This window comes from Zalophus californianus, chromosome 1 (assembly GCF_009762305.2).
Source record: "Zalophus californianus isolate mZalCal1 chromosome 1, mZalCal1.pri.v2, whole genome shotgun sequence".
In the NCBI taxonomy this organism is placed as follows: domain Eukaryota; kingdom Metazoa; phylum Chordata; class Mammalia; order Carnivora; family Otariidae; genus Zalophus; species Zalophus californianus.
In genome coordinates, this window is record NC_045595.1 from 30,130,628 (window position 1) to 30,148,884 (window position 18,257).

Sequence of the window (18,257 nt, forward strand, 5' to 3'; positions counted from 1 at the left end):
TGGGCAGCGTGCTTCCATTACGAAGTGAAGAAGTCACAGGGATGAAAGGTACAGCAGAGGGAATATAGCCAGTGGTGGTGCAACAGCACTGTGGTGACGGATGGGAGCTACACTGTGGCCAGCAGGGCAGGAGGTGGAGAGCAGCTGAATCACTACGTTGCACACCTGAAACTAATGTAACATTGTGTGTCCACTCTACTCAAGTAAAAATAAAATAAACCTGTGCAATGACAGTGACTATTACAGGAAAAACAAACAAACCCTACTTTATTCTTTTTCCTGGTTCCATTGTATTCCATCATAGTAAAGGCTAAGAATTTATTTCACTGCTCATGAGAGGCTTCCAAGTCTAGCCTGGTGAGGCCGTGGTCCTGGCATGAGAAATGGGCTTTCTGTCTTGCGGTCCTCAGGCCAACACTGACTCCAGTCTCTGGTCTGGGGTGCAGAAGGCTGATTTTGTAGCAGACTATGTTGGTGTCCTGCCCACTCTCCCTAGTCCTTAGCACTTCCTCCCACCCAGGCGTGATTTCCCACCACCTTTCTTGCATTTATTTGCCGGAGGGCTTTCTGGGATGACCAGGGTTTTCTTTGTCCGCCTGCCCTGCATGTCTGAAGGGCTGGAGAAATACCCTTTCCTAGCCTCATCTCCCGGCTGTCCTCGGCCAATGGCAAGAAGGGTCAGGGCTGTCAGCCCTCCGCTAGCTCTCACACCCCTCCCGGGGGGTAACACTGACATGTCTGTTCTGCAGGGGGCTCCCGGACTTCTCCAGGCCGATCGAACTCCAGCTCCCCTCAGTGGCTGACATCTCCCAGTCTCCCTTCCCCATCCTGGCTAGTAGTGTTTCCTGGGATCACCTCCCAAGTAAACCATTGCACCTGAATCCTTGTCTCAGGGTCTGTTTCTAGGGAAACCCAAATGAAAGCAGCGATGTTGAAGAAGGGGAGACAGGAAGAGAAATTCATTTGCTCATTCATTAATTCCTTCAATCATTATTTACTAAGGTCCACAGTCAAAGGAAAGTGGAGAATGCGAATAAATGTAGACAAGAGGGACAAATTCTTCCTTTCCAAGGCACAGAAGCAAATGGTAAAACAAGTGGGCAATTTGTTGAATGCACAGCCGTCCAATCCCCAGCTGATCGGGAGTGGTTCCGGCGGGAAGAGTGCACCAGAAACAGGGAATAACAGGACCCAGCTTCTCAAGGGCGCTGACCTGGCCATACCTGTCATCTGTTCAGAGCCTGAAACATGTGGCAAGCTAAGAGCTTCAGAAATTAACAGTAAAATCTTAGCTAACATTTATTGAGCACTTAGCATATATGCTGTTTTTTTAGTACTTTGCATGTATTAAAACATTTAATCTTGATGGTAACCCAGTGAGCTTAAAGCCATAGGTAAGGCTTAGGGGATTCTTCTGGTTATTCGTATTTTACAGTTGGGAAAACTGAGGCCTAGGGCAATTGCCCAAGGTTACATGGCTAATGATTACCACCAATCATCTGAAATCTGGACCGCGTTCAGCCTGACTCTAGAACCTGTGCTTTTTTTTTTTTTCCCTTGACTATATTTTATTATTTCCTTGCTCTTGAGGTTATTTACATCTATTGCATCAAATCAGTCCACAGCACGTCTTTTGGAAAGCTCAAGGGGCCACTGAGTCATCCTTCCCCCTGACGGCAGGCATTGTTACACAGAGCCCATGCCCGTCTTCTCCTGGGAGGCCCCTTCACTTTGACCCTGAAAAGCTCCAACATCAAGCACCTTCCCACTGATGGGGGAAAGGGGTCCCCTCAGAGTGCACAGTGCAGGGGGGCACCGGATGGTCTGCCTTCTCCAGGTGTGAGGGGAGGGGGGTACCCAAGTCTCCTGTAGAGGCTTGGCCAGCCTCAGCCACCCTAGCTGGAAACCTTCTGTGTGGAGGGGACAGGAGCCCGTGCTCCTGAGCTTCCACTTTCTATTCCGTCCTGCTATCTCTGCGGCCCCAGCTTTCACCTTTAACATTTACCTAGGGTGGTTTGAGCCCCCATCCTTTGTCCTAACAGAATCTCTGTCCCTCCCCACCTCAGGATTTCCTTTCTTTTAAGTATCGGGGAGAAACGGGCACTTCTTACATATCCACTCCTGAGTCAGTCCCTGGTTCTGCCCCTGCGCTCAGGTCACTGTGTGGAAGGCTCTTCTCTGGGACAGGCACCCCCTTTTCCTTGCATTCTCCACGGGAATATGACCCCAAGGCTGTGTGCATAGCAGCCTCATTACAGAAGTAGATGGTGGTGACAGAGGGTAGGTGCAATTTGAGTTTGTTTACTTACGGCAGAAGGATGAAATCCAATTTCAGAGATGTTAAAAGTGAAAAAAAATTGAGAATCACTGAAATGATATCAGAATCGCAGACTAAGAGGTGAACAAGAAATGGATCAGAGATGGTTTTACTTGCTGTCAATGCAGAAAGAAACCCATGCCCTTGATTTGGAAAATCACTAGTCTAATTAATCTGCCAAGAATCATTTTATCATAACTATTCTCTGAGTTTTAGAGGGAAAGAGTTCTCCTCATCCTGGCAAAAATCATTTCATAGGAGTTCAGCTTTCGGTATCACAAAAGTAGAGATTGGCGTTTCACTGAAGTGGCCTCTGCAAAGTTTGACTTTCCAAATACATTGTGACGTCATTACCCTCCATAGGCTCTGGAATTTGGAGTCAATAATCTTTATGTTTGACTTTTTTGCAGGGTACTTTGTGCTCAAAATGGAAGTAATAGCACCGAGGAGTGCTGTGGAGAAATTTGTTGTGTTCACAGCCCTACACTGGGAGGTGGGGCGGCGGCGGGGGGGCGGGGGGTTGGTTAGGGTTCAGCCGCCCTGTTTATTATAACATAGTGACAGGAGAATTTGAAGCCTCGTCACAGCTTCCATGTAAACTGTAGTTGTCTTTGCATCAAATACCACCCATATTTGCCTTCTCATGTTGCCCCTGATTTCCTTTTAAGTATATCCCCAAATTTCCAACACTTTCTCTGAAATCCTTACTGTTTTCCATTACGTTTCCTGCTTAGCTATTTCAGCAAAGCCTTGTTTATTCTTTGCAATTGTATTCACCACCCAGGAAACAAGCCAACTCGTTTCTGATGGACAGGGAAATATGCCAACTTAACCATCTTTACAATTGCTTTGTGCCATTGCACCAGCAATACTTAGGAGAGAAAAACATTTATTTGCGTACTTTTGGCTTATTGTTTCCTTTGCATTCTAGTTATTTTGTGGTTGGTGTATTAACTGTGATGACTTTATCCCTCTGTTCGCTGGTGGCTGGGATGAATTTGTTGTGCAGTGTTTTTCTCTGACCTGAGGCGTGCCGTCCACGGGGTAGAGGGCTCGCTGGCAGATTGCGCCTTCCCGGCCCTCTCCTTGTTTTGCTTACTTACAACAAATGCAGATTTACAACTTTAGATGAAATGCATGGTTTCAGAAGTAGGAAAACAGATGATACTTTTCGTATTCAGATGAAGAAGCAAAACAACCTTGAATAAAAGATGAATCCTGATTTTTAAAAATTTGTTTACCAAGAATTGCACAATCGTGCATAATTTGATTTACTTCAGATTGGTTAATCATGTACTGATAAAAACTGGCCACAAAGAACATGCTTATTTTGGATTTTAAAATTTAAAGAAAATGAATATGTTGACATTTGTGCAGGAACAATAATGATATCACCCTCGTTGGTTTATTTCCTAGAATTCCTACAGAACCCCAAATTTATGACATCAGGACTTCATGCCTGTGCTTAGAAGTTCAGGTCATGTTAGTGGGGAGGTAGATGGCTTTAGGAAAGCCATTGAGATTCTTCGCCTTATTCATTCTTCCTTTATAGACAGAGTATGTTGCAATCCATTTAGTTCATGTTTTCTTGTTCATGATCATGCCCACGTGTGCCTCTCTGATGCCCACCATTCAATTTGGCCAACACTTACTGAATGCCTACCGAATCCCAGGCACCAGACCGGCACACACAAATGGATACAGTCCCTGACTTCGAGAAGTTGGCAGTCTAGAGGAGAGAAAGACACATCAACAGATCATTATAATACAGTTCAGTTCGACGGGGATTCGATTTGGGGTGTTTCAGAAATTCTTCAGTCACTTTTTTCAGTCTCTTGGGTCACTTCCACAGATGGCTCATTTCCTCCATTATGTTTTGTCCATCCTCATTTTACCCTGGATTTTCCTTTTGCCCAAGTTTGCTCTTGATTCTCCTTTGACCAGAACACCTCCTTAAAGACAGCACAATCATTAAAAGTAATACAGAAAATCTCTACATGCAGAGACAAAAATTATCCTACACTGATAAATGAAAAATGTGATTTGCCTTAGTATGCTCAGGATGAATCCCACTTGTGAAAATATATTTTAAAAATATATAAATATATAAAATATATAAATATATCCAATTGGATATTGGATATGATTTGAACATATTTGGAAGAATATATGCCCATCTGTTAGCAATGGCTACTTTGGGGAAATGGGTTGGGGAAGGAAGAGGCTTCAACTTTTTGTTTCATAGAATTCTACTTTATTTGATTTTTTTTAACTTAAAAAACTTCTTTAAATATTTTGAAAAAAATAAAAATACTGCTTAGTTCTCTGTTATTTAGCCCAACAAACCCAAGCTAAACTAAACTACATGTCCTTTTTTGAAACCTTAATCCACTCTTTCCATCTTAATCTCTCCAAACCCCCCCAGGAAGCCAGGCTCCCCTAACACTCTGAGCATATTCATTAATATCTTGCATCACATGTATTCGTTGAGTGTTCACTATGTGTGCTGGGAATTTATCAGAGAAGAAGAGAGCTTTGGCCAAGCGGCACATTCCCCTCACCTCCCGCTGCTTTGGTCCGTGTCTTTTCGTGTCCTCCCTATGTGCTCTTCAAGGCCCACCTCCTCCAGGAAGTCTTCCCTTTCTTCTCCCTCCTCTGCATCTGTATGTGGTCTATATGAAGCTTTTGAAGATTCATATCACCTAAAGGCTCTAGGAGAATAGTCACCAGATCATCTACATCTCTGTATGTTCAGTCTTTATTAATCATATATTCAGTGAACACAGTAAGGTTAGAGTAGGGAAGCTGGCACAGACCACAGCCTCGTGAAGTGGAGAGAAGCTGCATGAAACAGGTAATGATGCAAAGAACCTCTTCGTGAAGAGTGTGACAAATTAACTACGAAGGGGAAGTAGAGAGTGTTAGGAGAATATGTACCAGGGACATGAATGCTGAACTGAGGGTGGGGTTTGGAAGGCTTCTCCGGGGAAGCCAAATTTAGCTGGGATTTGAAGGGCAAGATGAGGTGTTGGAGGGAGGCCCCCAAGAGGGCAGAACGGTGGTGCACAGGAGGAAGTGAACGTTGGCAGGGGTAGCTGAAACGCGGGGAGCCAGAGGGGCAGAGTTAACAGAGGAGGCTGAAGGGGCAGGTGAGGGTCAGATGGTGCATGGCCATGCATGGCACCTTAGTAAATCTGGGCTTCATTCCATGACCAAGGGGAGCCACTGGATGCTTTTAACTGGAGAACGGACAAAATTGCACTTGCCTTTTAGAAAAGTCCCCATGGCTGATGAAGGGGGATGCACTAGAGAGAGCCTGGGTGTTTCTAGCAGTGCCTGGCCAGTATGTACTCAACGATTTGTGGGCTGACTGATAATACAGTGAGTGCTTTTCCAGCAGGTTCACATTTCTCTCTACATTGCCATGTCTCACCATCCATCTGGCACTTTTTCCTATGGCCTCTTCCCTACCAGTCCTTCAAAGAACTCTGGAATTTTCCTCTTTTGAAAAAAGGAAAAAAAGACTTAAACCAGCACTTCACAAGAGAGGCTAACCAAACTGCCAATACACATGTGTAGAGGCAATCAACTCTATTTTTGTAATCAGTGAACTATAGTTATAACCCACGACACCACATACCAGAATGATGGAAATTTAAAAGAGTGACAATAACTGGTACATTAAGGGACTCTTGATGCTCTGCTGGTGAGATTAGTATGTAGTTCACCCTCTGGAGAAAACTGGCAGTATTTACTAAACAATGAACATATCTTCACCCTATGACACAGAAATTGGACTGAAAGATATGCACAAAGAAATTCATGGCAGCATTACTCATAATAGCCCCAAACTCAATACAACGTGTGAACATGGATGAATCGTGGCATATTCATCCTATAGAGCATTGGAAAGAAATGAACTACAGCTACACCAACAATATAATGTAGAGCAAAAAGAAACCAGACTTGGAAGAATATATACTGTGATTCTAATTACATAAGGGTTTTAATTCAGGATCGTGGTTACCTGTGTCGACTGAGGGAGGGGGTAGAGACTGGGAAGGGCCAGGAGCATGGGTGTGTCTGCAGGTGTTCATTATGTTCTCTTTCTTGACCTGACAGTTGTCCCAAGAGTATGTTCACTTTGTTCAGCTCCAATCATTGACCTGTGTGCTTAGGATTTGTGCACTCTTCTGTATGTATATTGCATTTTAACAATAAATAAATAATATTCTGTCCCAAAGAAGTGAAAAAAGAGCTCAAGATACCAAAGTGGTCTTCTCGGCTTTGAATTTGTCGCAAGGGTAACTTCGGACTTGAAAACTTGGTGAGTTCTTTCTCTCTGATCTCGTCTGCTATCATTGCCTTCTGCCCAGCCCTTCCTCCAGGGATGCTAGCTGAGGGATGCTGTTCACCAGGACCCTCAGTGCTGGGCTGGGCTGTGCTGACTTCTTTTGGAGGATTTTTGTTTGTTTTAATCCTGGTTTGGATGGCACAGTCTTTTCAGACTTGCTTCTCTTCATGTCTTTTGGATCACGCCCTTTGGTTATTTCTCTAAGTCACTCACTTAGCTCTCCTCCAGGGCTCCTGGGCATTTTCTTCCTCTTTCCAACTATATGATACACTGGGCAGACACTCTCTCTTTACTTTGCACATTTTTGAATTATTCACAATTGTGGAAAAAACTACGTTTTAGCTTTGCAACTAAAAATGTAATACAGCTATATTTTTAAAAATTCTGGCTCTGCCACATTGACTTATCTTGAAGCCATTGCGCAAAGCTTTTTCACACCTGAATGATATACCCCCACCATTTATGTATTACCCATTCTATGCTAGTGTCTCTGGATTAGTGTTTCCGTATGGAGTTGTGTAACCACAGAGCAAGTACCCTTAACCTTCCTGACCTCAATTTGTTTGTTTATAATGTGGATAATAACAGTCCTTTTCCCTTGTGGTGGTTGTGAGATTTGAACGAGGTATTACATACAGACCGCTTGGTACAGAATAGTTGCTCAATAAACGGGAGTTATCCTTGTAATCCTACTAAGGACAGGAAGTACTGTTGACTTGTACCTGCAGACCTCAAGGATTAAAGAGGATGTACTATTCTGAGGGGTTGATTGGTAGAGAACAACTGGTCTACCTGGTCCTACAGATGAATTTGTCTCTTCCCTAAAACCTCAGGCAGCACCAAGGCAAGGTCAGTTTGGTTTGGTGACAGACGCAAATAAAACAGGTAAGGCTGCAAAATGTTGGATTTGTTTCACACCTGGGTGACTATTTTGCCGACAAGAAATGGGGAGCAAGAAGAGTGCTCCATATCTTAGAGAATCTTGTAAGATGCTTTAACAAATATATAAGAATCATATATAATTGGCACACGCTTTGTTTGAATGCAAACACTGCTGTTAAAGTAGTGCTTAAAAACAGTTTGTTGGCCTTCTTTTCGTACAGGAGAAACATTCCTCTCGTTTACACTACTCTCTTGCTTAGCAGACCCTTATTTATCCTATAATGCAAGCGTAATCTGCCCAACATGTCCAAATGCCCACAGTTCTGATTTAGCAGAGTCTGAATTAGTAGGACTTTTTGCTGTTTCTTGTGAAGACGAGTATTTGAAAACTACCTCTCCAACAGTTTCAGGGACATGACCTCTTTGTTGCTCTTACCCTCCTCTGCCACTTTGTGTGTGTTTCAGTTCTGGCTTTCAAAAGAGACAGAGGAAAAAAGACTTGGAAGTATATTCTTAGGACATTTGAATAGTTATTTATTGAGAAGCCACAGTTTTCCACACTTTCATAACTGTAGGCTTTATATAAGGCAAAAGCAAGATGGATCCACTACTTTACACAGAAAGAAATAGCTCTGCAGAGGACCCCAGGGGTCATGCAGTTACAGATCAAAATGCAATGTACATAACAGATATAAAAAACTGTGGAACAAAATAATTTAAATTATGGTTACAATCTACTGAAGGAAATACCCATATCTTATTATAAACACATTTAGAGTCTAGGGTGGTAATTTAAATATTCAGGTTTTTTACATACACGGTTATTGAAACATAAAAGCAAAATGTAACATTTAATAGGATAAACTTTGACAGAAGACAGTTGCTCTGAACTGTGCTTGGTGTTAACTCATGATAGGATCACCCTTGCCGTGGCAAATGAGAGGATCAATCCATTGGTATGTAGCCATCCTTTTCTGGCTAACTATGCGGATCGATGGAAGGATGAGTTAACGAGGAAACCGGGGGTTCATTTTTCATTTCAGGGGAACACAAAGAACCAAAAGTTGGTTGCCGGAGCCTTGCCTTTTGTTTTCCAAAAAAACAAAGCAGATCTATGTGTCTTAATTAAATTAATTCATTGTACTCATTTAAATAACTGGCATCCACGTAATGTGAAACAAAGAAGTGAAATACTTGGTATACCTGCCCTCACATCCATTTACTGTCAATGCAGACACAGGACATTAATGAAGCATCATTTAACTCTGCTGAGAACAGGAACACACCTAGCAGTTGGACTATGTATTTTCCATGAACGGTATTTAAAGAATGGTGCTCCATATTGCTTGTAAACATACAGACATGGAATCAGGAAATCAGTGGGATTGAAGTCATTTGCTAATCTTGGAACCACATAGCTAAAATGGCAATTGTACTGGTAAACATTTCATGAGCATGGTAGTTGACAGAAAATTCCCTAGTGGGGTTAACTAACAGACTAAGGACATGCATTGATTACAGGACTTTGTCCTAGAGGACTCCGGGCCCTAGCATTCTAGTCGTCTTCCTCGTCTTCCTCATCGCTGTCCTTCATGCTGATCCCCTGTAGGCCCCCACCCTCGCTCACTGATGCCGTGGCTTCTTCCACAGTGAGCCGGTTCCGGATGGTTTCGTACGTCTTGCTGTTTAAGGTCGAGTCCAGGACCCCTTGCAATCGGAAATCTCTATAGGTTTTCTAAGGAGGGAAAAGATCAGTGATAAGAGATCTCATCTCCATGAAAGGAGGGAAAGGACACAAGGCACTTGTGGGTGTGAGAACACTGACCTTCGGCTAAGTGACTCACTCTATGCATTGTCAAATGAAAAGCCACTGTGCTCAGGTTTCACTGGTACTGAAAACTGAGATTCGCCGAATGACAGAGAATGAGAAATTGTGGCAGGATAAACTGTATTAGCTGAGACAAAGCAAAGAACATAAGCTTGTGTTTATTCAGTTCCATAAAGGGAAATGTTCCATGATTGTTTTGATTCTCTCTCTCTCTCTCTCTCTCTCTCTCTCTGTCTCTCTCTGTTTTCTTTTGGTCAGGTTCTTTCTCTTAGGTTAGTATAATACAATATGATAGACTGTGTAAGGGGCCATAACACATAAATAATGGATCAACTGATTATGGTATTTTGCCATTTCCTTTGCAGTCTGGTCTTTAATATTTCTGAGGCTTGTAACTGCATATCTCTCTGTCTCATTCACAAGATAGACATATGTATGTTGGTATATGAAACCTAGTACGGGCAGCAATAATTATGGGGAAGATGGAGTGCTAATGCCTCATCAATATGTCGCAGACATGTGATTCATTTCTTATCTCCCTGGGAAAGAAGTGTATCTATTCTGTTCACAACTTCATGGTCTTGGGGAAGAAATTTGGCTCTTTTTCAAGAACAATGGCTTGGTATTACTGTACCACAAATTCTTTCTTTGTTCCTTCAGGCGATTTCTCTCGGATTTCCTGAGGTATCCCAGGGACTGTTTTGTTTTCGTTCCCCCCCCCCCCCCCCCCCCCCCAGAAATCCCTTAGCGTTAATTGAACATGACCAGAAGCATCTGGCTGTTGTCTACTTCTTAACATTTTTTTGGAAAAAGGTCTCTAACAACTTTTCTCATCACACTGCATGTCATTTCAGCTACTGATTCGGCCGTGTGTTTCTTCTATTGATGTGGGACACTTGCCAAAGGGGCACGAGAAGGAGTGTTAACATACTTCAGTGTATTCCCATTGGGACTTCCATTTCTTGTTGCCCATCTAAAGCAATCATAGTATCAACAATCACAATGTCAACCCCTCTTGAAGGTCACATGTTGTAACGACTGCAGAATTAACTAGTGAATGCAGTCTGGCCCAGTGAAGTCCAATAATATCAGATTATGGATATGATGACCCTTTCTACCTGTTGTCCCAGCATGATTAATCACGGCACCTTCTTTCCTTTGTAAAAGTAATCTGATTTCGGCATACGTTAATAGGTCCTCCTAATTATGGATCAAACTGCAAGGTTCTCCGAGGTAGCTAGATGGCTACCTGACTTGTCTTCACCTTGACGGGAAAGGGTAGGAGGCTGAGTAAATTCTAGGCATGGTGTAGACCAGATATCCAGAAGATTAACTTGATTTTTTTTGTACTTTTCAAGCAGTTGTTCTGTTTACACTTAAGATAATATAATTGGTGCCAGAGTATGATGGGAAAAAGAAAGGTAGAAAGCACTTGAGTATTCTCCCCTTTATTCAAATTCCAGAGCAGCATTCCCCAACTCAACTTCTAAATGCCTGCAGACAGGGACCTTATCTAGTCATTTTAAAATTCTCCATCTTGTAATATATGGGAAGGGGCTCAACTAATATTTATCCAGTGTGGGACGAGTGAATAAATGCTTGCTGAAGAATGAATGAATGAATGAATGGAGGAATGAAGGGAATGGATGTGGAGGCAGGAAAGAAAGCCAACTGTCTTTGGAAGCTTGCCTTGGGGAAGGAGACCTCTGGTTAATGTGCTTGGTGAAGAGGTGGTGCATTCTGCTTCATACCTGTGTGTTGTGACACTAGTTAGGCTGAGCCAATCTCTGGCAAAAGTGAAGGGAGTTCTTTTGCCAGTGACATTTCTGTCCCTTCTCTGTGGTTCATGTCTGTGTTTTTTTGGCAGAAGGCTAAGAATAAACCTTCTCTCAGACTTACATTTTTTTCCTTAATGAAATATTGCTAGTTCCAATATTCCCAACATAGATCTAGAGATAGCAGTAATGGGAAGATACATATTTTAAAATCTTAAAAATTAAGGTCTTCTTTTAATGTCCACCCAGTAAGTGTCAAACAAACAAACAAACAAATCCCCCCAAAGAAGAGTATTTATACCCAGGAAATGGAATTGAAGTGGTCAGGCAATGGCTAGTGAGCTTGCCTTAAGGAACTGAAATTTAAAAAATATGAAATTAGGCTGGGTCTATGGCCCTAGTGCATACATTTCTTTTTTAAGAGCTGTAATACACGGCTGTCTGTTAACCTTCCCTGGGCAGACGCTTTGTGAGATCAAATGCAGATGATAATAATTCTCTTTAATTACACTCAACAGAACAGTAATTGGTTTTAAGTCAGCACTGGGGTAGAGGAGTACCTTCAGTGAAATGGTGCTAATCCTAAAGAGACTAAGAAATGGGGTAGGGGCTGGGGGGCGATGGAGGGGGTAGGGAGCAGAAAGGGGGCGGAGAGGGGGGACTTCCGGCAAATGGTTAAGAAATAGAAATTCAGCTACGTTTTATTGTTAAAATATCTTTAAAGACACTTTCTGCTTCGAATGATATTTCTGCATCACGAATGTTTTAAAACCCTCTATGGTGAAGCATCAAATGGAAACTGAAATGATCAAAAACGTATTTACCCCCTTCCGTGATCTTATTATTTCATGTAAACCACTGAGATTTCACGCTGAAATAATTATCATTAGTCCAAGGCACACACACAAGAACAGGGAAAAAAGCTACTTTCAGGGTATGTTATCTCACCTTTGTGATCCTTTCCATTTGATTGTATACATGCATTGTAAGAGAAACTACTTCAATTAACTATGAGAACAATATTGATTTGCATCCTGATAATGATCACAGGACATATTTAGAAATAGCTGGAGGTAAATATTTCTATTACATTAATTGTGGCAAAATTTTATTTCATTAAACCATAAATGAAATTGGTAATTATGTGATTAGCATAATGGTACCCAAACCAGCTTCTGAAAGTCTAATGCACAGGGCACGAAGGCCCCTGCAGTATTTTTGCATGACAGATACATAAAGTATTTTTCCGGCCTGGATAAAATATCAAATTCCTTTTTGTTAATTTTTCCTTTGATGTCTGAGTAATGAATTAACCACGCATCCCGAAGTGATTGCATAGGTTTTTCTTGCACAAGATGCTGCTTTAGAAATCATCTTGTTTTATATGTAAACCAATATTCTTTGTGTTAAGGAAGTTCTGCAGCCGGACAGTGAAATGTATTTCAGTGAGCTATGTGCAAAGAAGAATAATTATTTTTTCTTTTACCTTTACCATCCTAATTAGTGTTTTCAACTGATAAATGTGAAGCTGTAAGTCCATCCGGTCCGTCAACCAGGTGCAGATCACGTTCATGGAGCTGTTGTACCATTGCTGAAAAAAGAGACAAAAGTTCTCCAGCCAACACATCACGGAGCATTTGCAGAGGAGAGAGGGAACAGGCCATATTTGAGCACCTGCTCTGTTCCGAGGAGAGACTAAGTGGTTAAAAGAGAATTTGAGAGCAGAGACAAATCGTGAACAAAATCACAAGGTACCCGATCAGCCTAAAAAGAGATGGGTTTGGACTTTGAATCTAAGACAGAACTCTTCCACGATCGACATCTCCTACACGATCAATTCATATAGACCATTTTTGCTCTTCTGATTCTCCTTTTTGTTGGTTAATTTTACTCCATTGAGATTCAAGTCATTGCATATTTCTTAATGCCACTATTTCAGATGCCCAGGGAGATGGGGGTTTCTCCACGGAACAAACTGATGTCAGTTTGCTACTTACCTTTTGAAAAATCCAGACCCTGTCTGTGGAGAACAATGCTGGGATTTGGGCTGAGAGCCTTATGAATTGATGGTGAAGTGTACCTTCATGTACCCTGCTGGGCACTGGGATGGAGACAAGGAAGAAGGTTTCTCTTTAAGGGCCAAATCACACTCTGGGCAGCTTCTGTGCCCTTACGTTGGCTGTGCAATCTGTTTTAATCTTAACACCAAAAAATTATGGAAGATGAGAGAAAAAAACCATCTACAAATGAGCTCATTTCAAGCTGTTGAAATCATACTTCCCCTTAAGGGGGTTAAATTTTGCTTCTTGTCTGTGAAAAATGCTTGAAGCTGTGTCACTTTAGACTGCCACCCCTGTGGTGCAGGAAGTCTCTGGTGCGGTATGATTTTGCAGTACTGCTCATATATTCATAAATCTCACTCGGAGACATATGAACAGTGTTAGGAAGTGTCAGTATGAAAAAAAAATCTAATCTTTTAAACTTCACCAGGTTTCATTACGCATTGCCGCTTATACCAAACAATTTACAAATAAAATGAAAAGGTGTGGATGGACCTATAGATTTATTTATGGGGCATCTATATGAACTGTGCACAGAAGAGATGTAAGAAAAAGAGAGTGGTTAGAGATTTGAGACGATGCACCCTCTCATGCTAATCAACACGCGTGCCCACGTGCGCGCGCGCACACATGCACACGCACACACATTGCGCACCAGTGGGGATTTGAAAAGCATAAATAAAAACATGTTTCTGATGGTAACTCCACCCTTTCTCACCTAAAGATCATCCAAAATCAGTTTATGCCTAACACTCACAGTTTTTCTGAAGCCTTGTTTCTGACTTAATTTCTTTAAAAAAAAAATTAATTTGGGTTTTTTACTTGCAAGGTAGAACTGCCAAGTTTCACCTTGTAAGAAACGATACAGTCTCAGCCATGGCGTTCAGAAGCCCTCTTTGCAATCTTTCATTTCTAGGCTCCTTCCTCATCAGAGCCAATTGTGGCTCTCCTTGGAGCCCAGCCGCAAACAGAGACCACACTACCCCAATCAAGGCGGCATTGCAGCCTCACAGCCAACTTCTGCTCTTTTAAAGATCATGGAGGCGAAACTGTCAGTTTTAGGAACCTTCTGTCCCTCCCCAGGGAGCAGGCGGGGTGGGGGGTGGGGATTTTTTTCCCTGAGATTCACGGTTCACTCCATGTAGGAGGGGGTTTGCCCAGGTCAAGCTGCTTCAGGCATGGACAGGTTTTCCCCTCTAGGAGTGAGAACATTTTACTGAAACTTTTTTGGGGGGTGGGGGAGTGATTATTGGGGAGTGTTTTTGGCACCTCCTGCCTTGGGATTCTGGAGCTTTTGCTGTCACTGCATCTGGGTTTGTGAAGACGGGGTCTGGGGACAGAAACACCACTGGGTCACTGGCGTTCCTGCAGCCCTCCCTTACTTGCAGCAACTGGGGGCTCTCTTGTGTTCACCCCAGCCCTCAAATTCTGTTTTCTGGGCTTTATCTGACATGCAGTAATATATTTCGAGAGTCACAAGCATCGGTACCCCCCCACCCCACCTCCTGGGGTTGGCAGGTGACCTGCAAAGAACGTGGGGACTTCCTGGCCAAACCTACAAACCCAGGGCCACATGACGGGTGCATCTCAGGGACACAAAAGAGGAATGTGGCACTCTGGCTTCTAGGCAGAGGTGGCATTTTGCTTTGGCTGTGACAACAGGCAAACCGGCGCTGGCTGATATCAGTGCCAGCAAGCCTTGTGCAACATGCCTTTTTCTCTTTGCTGAGAGATGTGCCACCTTTCGGGGGGAAAAAAAATAACGACCCCCCCCCCCACTTTGTATAAGTACTTCCTATTCTTGTAAAATGGCTTTTAGAGAGTAAAAAATAAAAACACAAATAAAAAGGTAGGATACTCTGAATCCTCTCTCTCTGCTGTGGAAAGGGTAGGGAGGTAGGCAATGCGTATAGCAATGGATCAGTGTATCACGCTTGCCGATTCCCACCCCAGGAGAACAAGAAAGCCCTGGAACATCCATGCCTTTCCTCCTGGATCTCACATCTAGCAAAAGAAGTGTAAAAAATGTATGATGCCCCATTGGCTACGCATTTCAAGAGGCAAAAGGGAGTAAGTCACTTCTTTCCAAACCTTATGCTCAGTAGATGAAATTGGAGGCACACAGTGCTAACTTGGATGCGGCACAGCGCTAACTTGGTTTTCCAGAAAGGCGCTTAAAGGCATTTGGATGTCGGAGGAAGCAAGAGTCACTGCCTTCTAGAACTTTAAAATCTTAGAGGTGAAAAAGACCTTCCCTGTTATCCTTTGTAGAGAAGGGAACAAAGGCCCAGAGAGGTGAAGTGACTTGCCCAAGGTCACTACTCACGTAGCTGGTGAGTCCCCAAGTGGAGGTTCTTCAGGATTAGGCACTGCACTGAAATAGCTGATCATGGAATTAGTCCTCACTAGGCGGGGCACAAGAGCGTGCTGGTCCGGAGAGCTGAGTGTGTGCACCTCTTTCCAACTGCACGCTCAGGATATCGCATTGACAGCCAGAAATAGGCCTTAGTGGGAGTTTTTACACTGTGGAAATTGGCAAACGCCACAAACCAGGGCATTCTCCCTCCCAGAAAGCCAGTTGTTAAACATTTATCAGCACATTACTGGGTATCTGGGTTGTTCCTGCTTGTTCTCCTGTGGTGCTTATTATTCAGGTTTGTTTTATTTGAGATTGATGCTAACAAAGCAGATTTGTTAGGATTCTTCAAAACAGGAAATAAAACATTTTAAGGTCTCCCCATTTTGTTTTGTCTTGCCTTTTCCAGAAATATCCTAACACCTGGACACTAAGATTTCGATAAAATGCACTCTAAACCCTAGGATAAAAATTGTGAGCTGACAACATGGACTAAGTATTTAAGTATAATCGTGACTCCTTTGCTAGCCTCCCCTTTGTTCAGGTATATTAATTGAAAACTTCCTAAATAAAGTTACGTTAATCCTAAAAAAAAAGCACTAGAGAAATAAAATCCCCAGTACCCGGGGCCCCTCTAAAGTATTCTCTGGGGATAATTTGGTGAGGGTTTTGGAGCTGGAACCCAAAAGGATGCCCATCCAAAGGAAGTCCCTTGGAAAGTTGGGTACTTCTCCAGTAGTTGCAACCAGATCTGAAAGTTCTATTGAGGAGGAGCTAGAAGGCTGCTCTGTCATTTTTATCTTTCTTTCTTCCTTTCTACAATGGAGTCCTTAAGAGCAGAGGCCCCACCTGTCTTCTTCCTGGCTTTGCGAGCTTCGGCAAGTTATTTACATTCTCAAAGACCCAGTTTCCTGAACAGAAAATGGGGATTAATCAGCCTTTTTTTCGTAGGTTTTTTGATGACACAAGGAAGGTATGCTAGGAGGGCTCTCAGCACGGTACCTGGCACATAATGAGGCCTCAAGAAATGTGAGCTGCCACCACCCCCACCACCACCATTAACCACCATCACCACTCACATCTTCATCACGATCACCGTCATCCCTCTATGCTTTCTCTCTCACACTAAGAAATGCCACAAAACAAGGGAGAAAGCTGAGCAAGTGACCACAGAAAGGCATGGGGTGGTAGAGAAAATGGCTCCTGATGGAATACCTCTGGAACTGTATGCACGCGTCTTACAGGCCACGGACTAACTCTCAGCAATTCCATTGCAAAGTGTTTTGTGGTAGATCATCACCCAAACCCATACAAACATCCTGGGTGCATAAAGCACATATTTAACTATACTGACCTAGATTTAATATTGGATGAAAAGGATTCAGACGAATAATGCATGATTTTTCAAACTTTGTGTGGACAAGTTACAGCTTTAGCTTGGGTTGGCTACTTATTGGCTGGATAACCTTCAAACAAGCTACTTAACTCTCTGACCCTCAGTCTCCTCTTGGGGTTAATACCAGTACCTACTTCATAGGATTACTGTGAGCATTAAAAGAGATAATTATGTAAAGTGCCCAGCAGAGTTACTCTCACATACTAAGCACTCAATAAAATTTAGCAATGGGGCGCCTTGGTGGCGCAGTCAGCTAAGTGTCCGATTCTTAGTTTAGGCTCAGGTCACGATCTCAGGGTCGTCAGATGGAGCTCTGCGTGCCTCTCAGCATGGAGTCTGCTCATCCTTCTCCCTCCCCTTCTGCCCCTCCCCCACTCATGTTTGCACGCATGAACTCTCTCTCAAATAAAAATCTTTAAAAAAATAAAATTTAGCGACTATTATTACTCTCAGAAACATAAAGATATCCTTTCAATATACAACGCAAACGAATTTTCATGATTCACTTCTAGTAGGAGCTTAGACAGTTAATATGCAGATCTATTCAGGTAACACCTTGTACCCTGAACACACACTGACTTCAGGCAGAGAAACGTTTACACGTAACTGTCTCTTCTATAATATTGGGGTTCACTGGCGCCAGGATTAGGGTGAGGCTAGTGAGGCAGGATTCCTCAAATGCAGGATTGGATATTGTCATTAATACTCTGATATTTTGTTCGTCCTGGATCATTTGCATTCATTTTGGTTTTTTAAGATGTATTAAAAGATTATTGATCTTGATTACCGCATTTTTTGGTTCCCCCTTAAATTTTACATCTGTGAAGTGACTCATTCACCTCTCCCTCGTCCCTGCCCAGGGGCTCCCTGTTCCCCTGGAAACCTGATCACCTGGAAGAGCTGCAGGATTGAGAGGTACGATAAATACTTGACACGTCACTGGACAATAGAGGGTTCACAGGAACTGGACTTCCACTTAGATTCGGAGACACCCTAATCAGCAAGCACGACAGTGACTATAGGATACCTGCTGCCTTTGCATCTTCTGCCATCAGAGCCACCTAGATGCGTCTAAATTCCTCCATAGAGGAGGATCTGAGTTCTATTGTTAGTTCATCTCTAAATATGTATTTCCTTTGAAACCGGCGCTCCCTATCTTGATGTTAATTTCATGTCCTAAAGAGACCTTACTGTTAATGACTCATTTGTCTTCAGAGCAAACTGCATATCACACGTGAGCGGCATGGCAACAAGGAACAGGGGCTGAGCAGAGAACGATGTGGTGTGCT

The 18,257-nt window shown here is 42.8% G+C and overlaps 1 protein-coding gene across 1 annotated transcript in view; it reads right to left on the reverse strand.

Moving 5' to 3' along the window:
* Positions 1-8,068: 8,068 nt before the first annotated feature.
* Positions 8,069-18,257, reverse strand: part of CADPS (calcium dependent secretion activator) — a 476,365-nt gene continuing 466,176 nt past the window's right edge. The window contains exons 32-33 of the mRNA XM_035728423.1: positions 12,643-12,747; positions 8,069-9,288 (exon numbers count right to left, since the gene is read on the reverse strand). Coding sequence (XP_035584316.1) covers positions 9,109-9,288; positions 12,643-12,747 — 285 coding nt within the window. The 3' untranslated portion in view covers positions 8,069-9,108. The remainder of the gene's footprint in view (positions 9,289-12,642; positions 12,748-18,257) is intronic.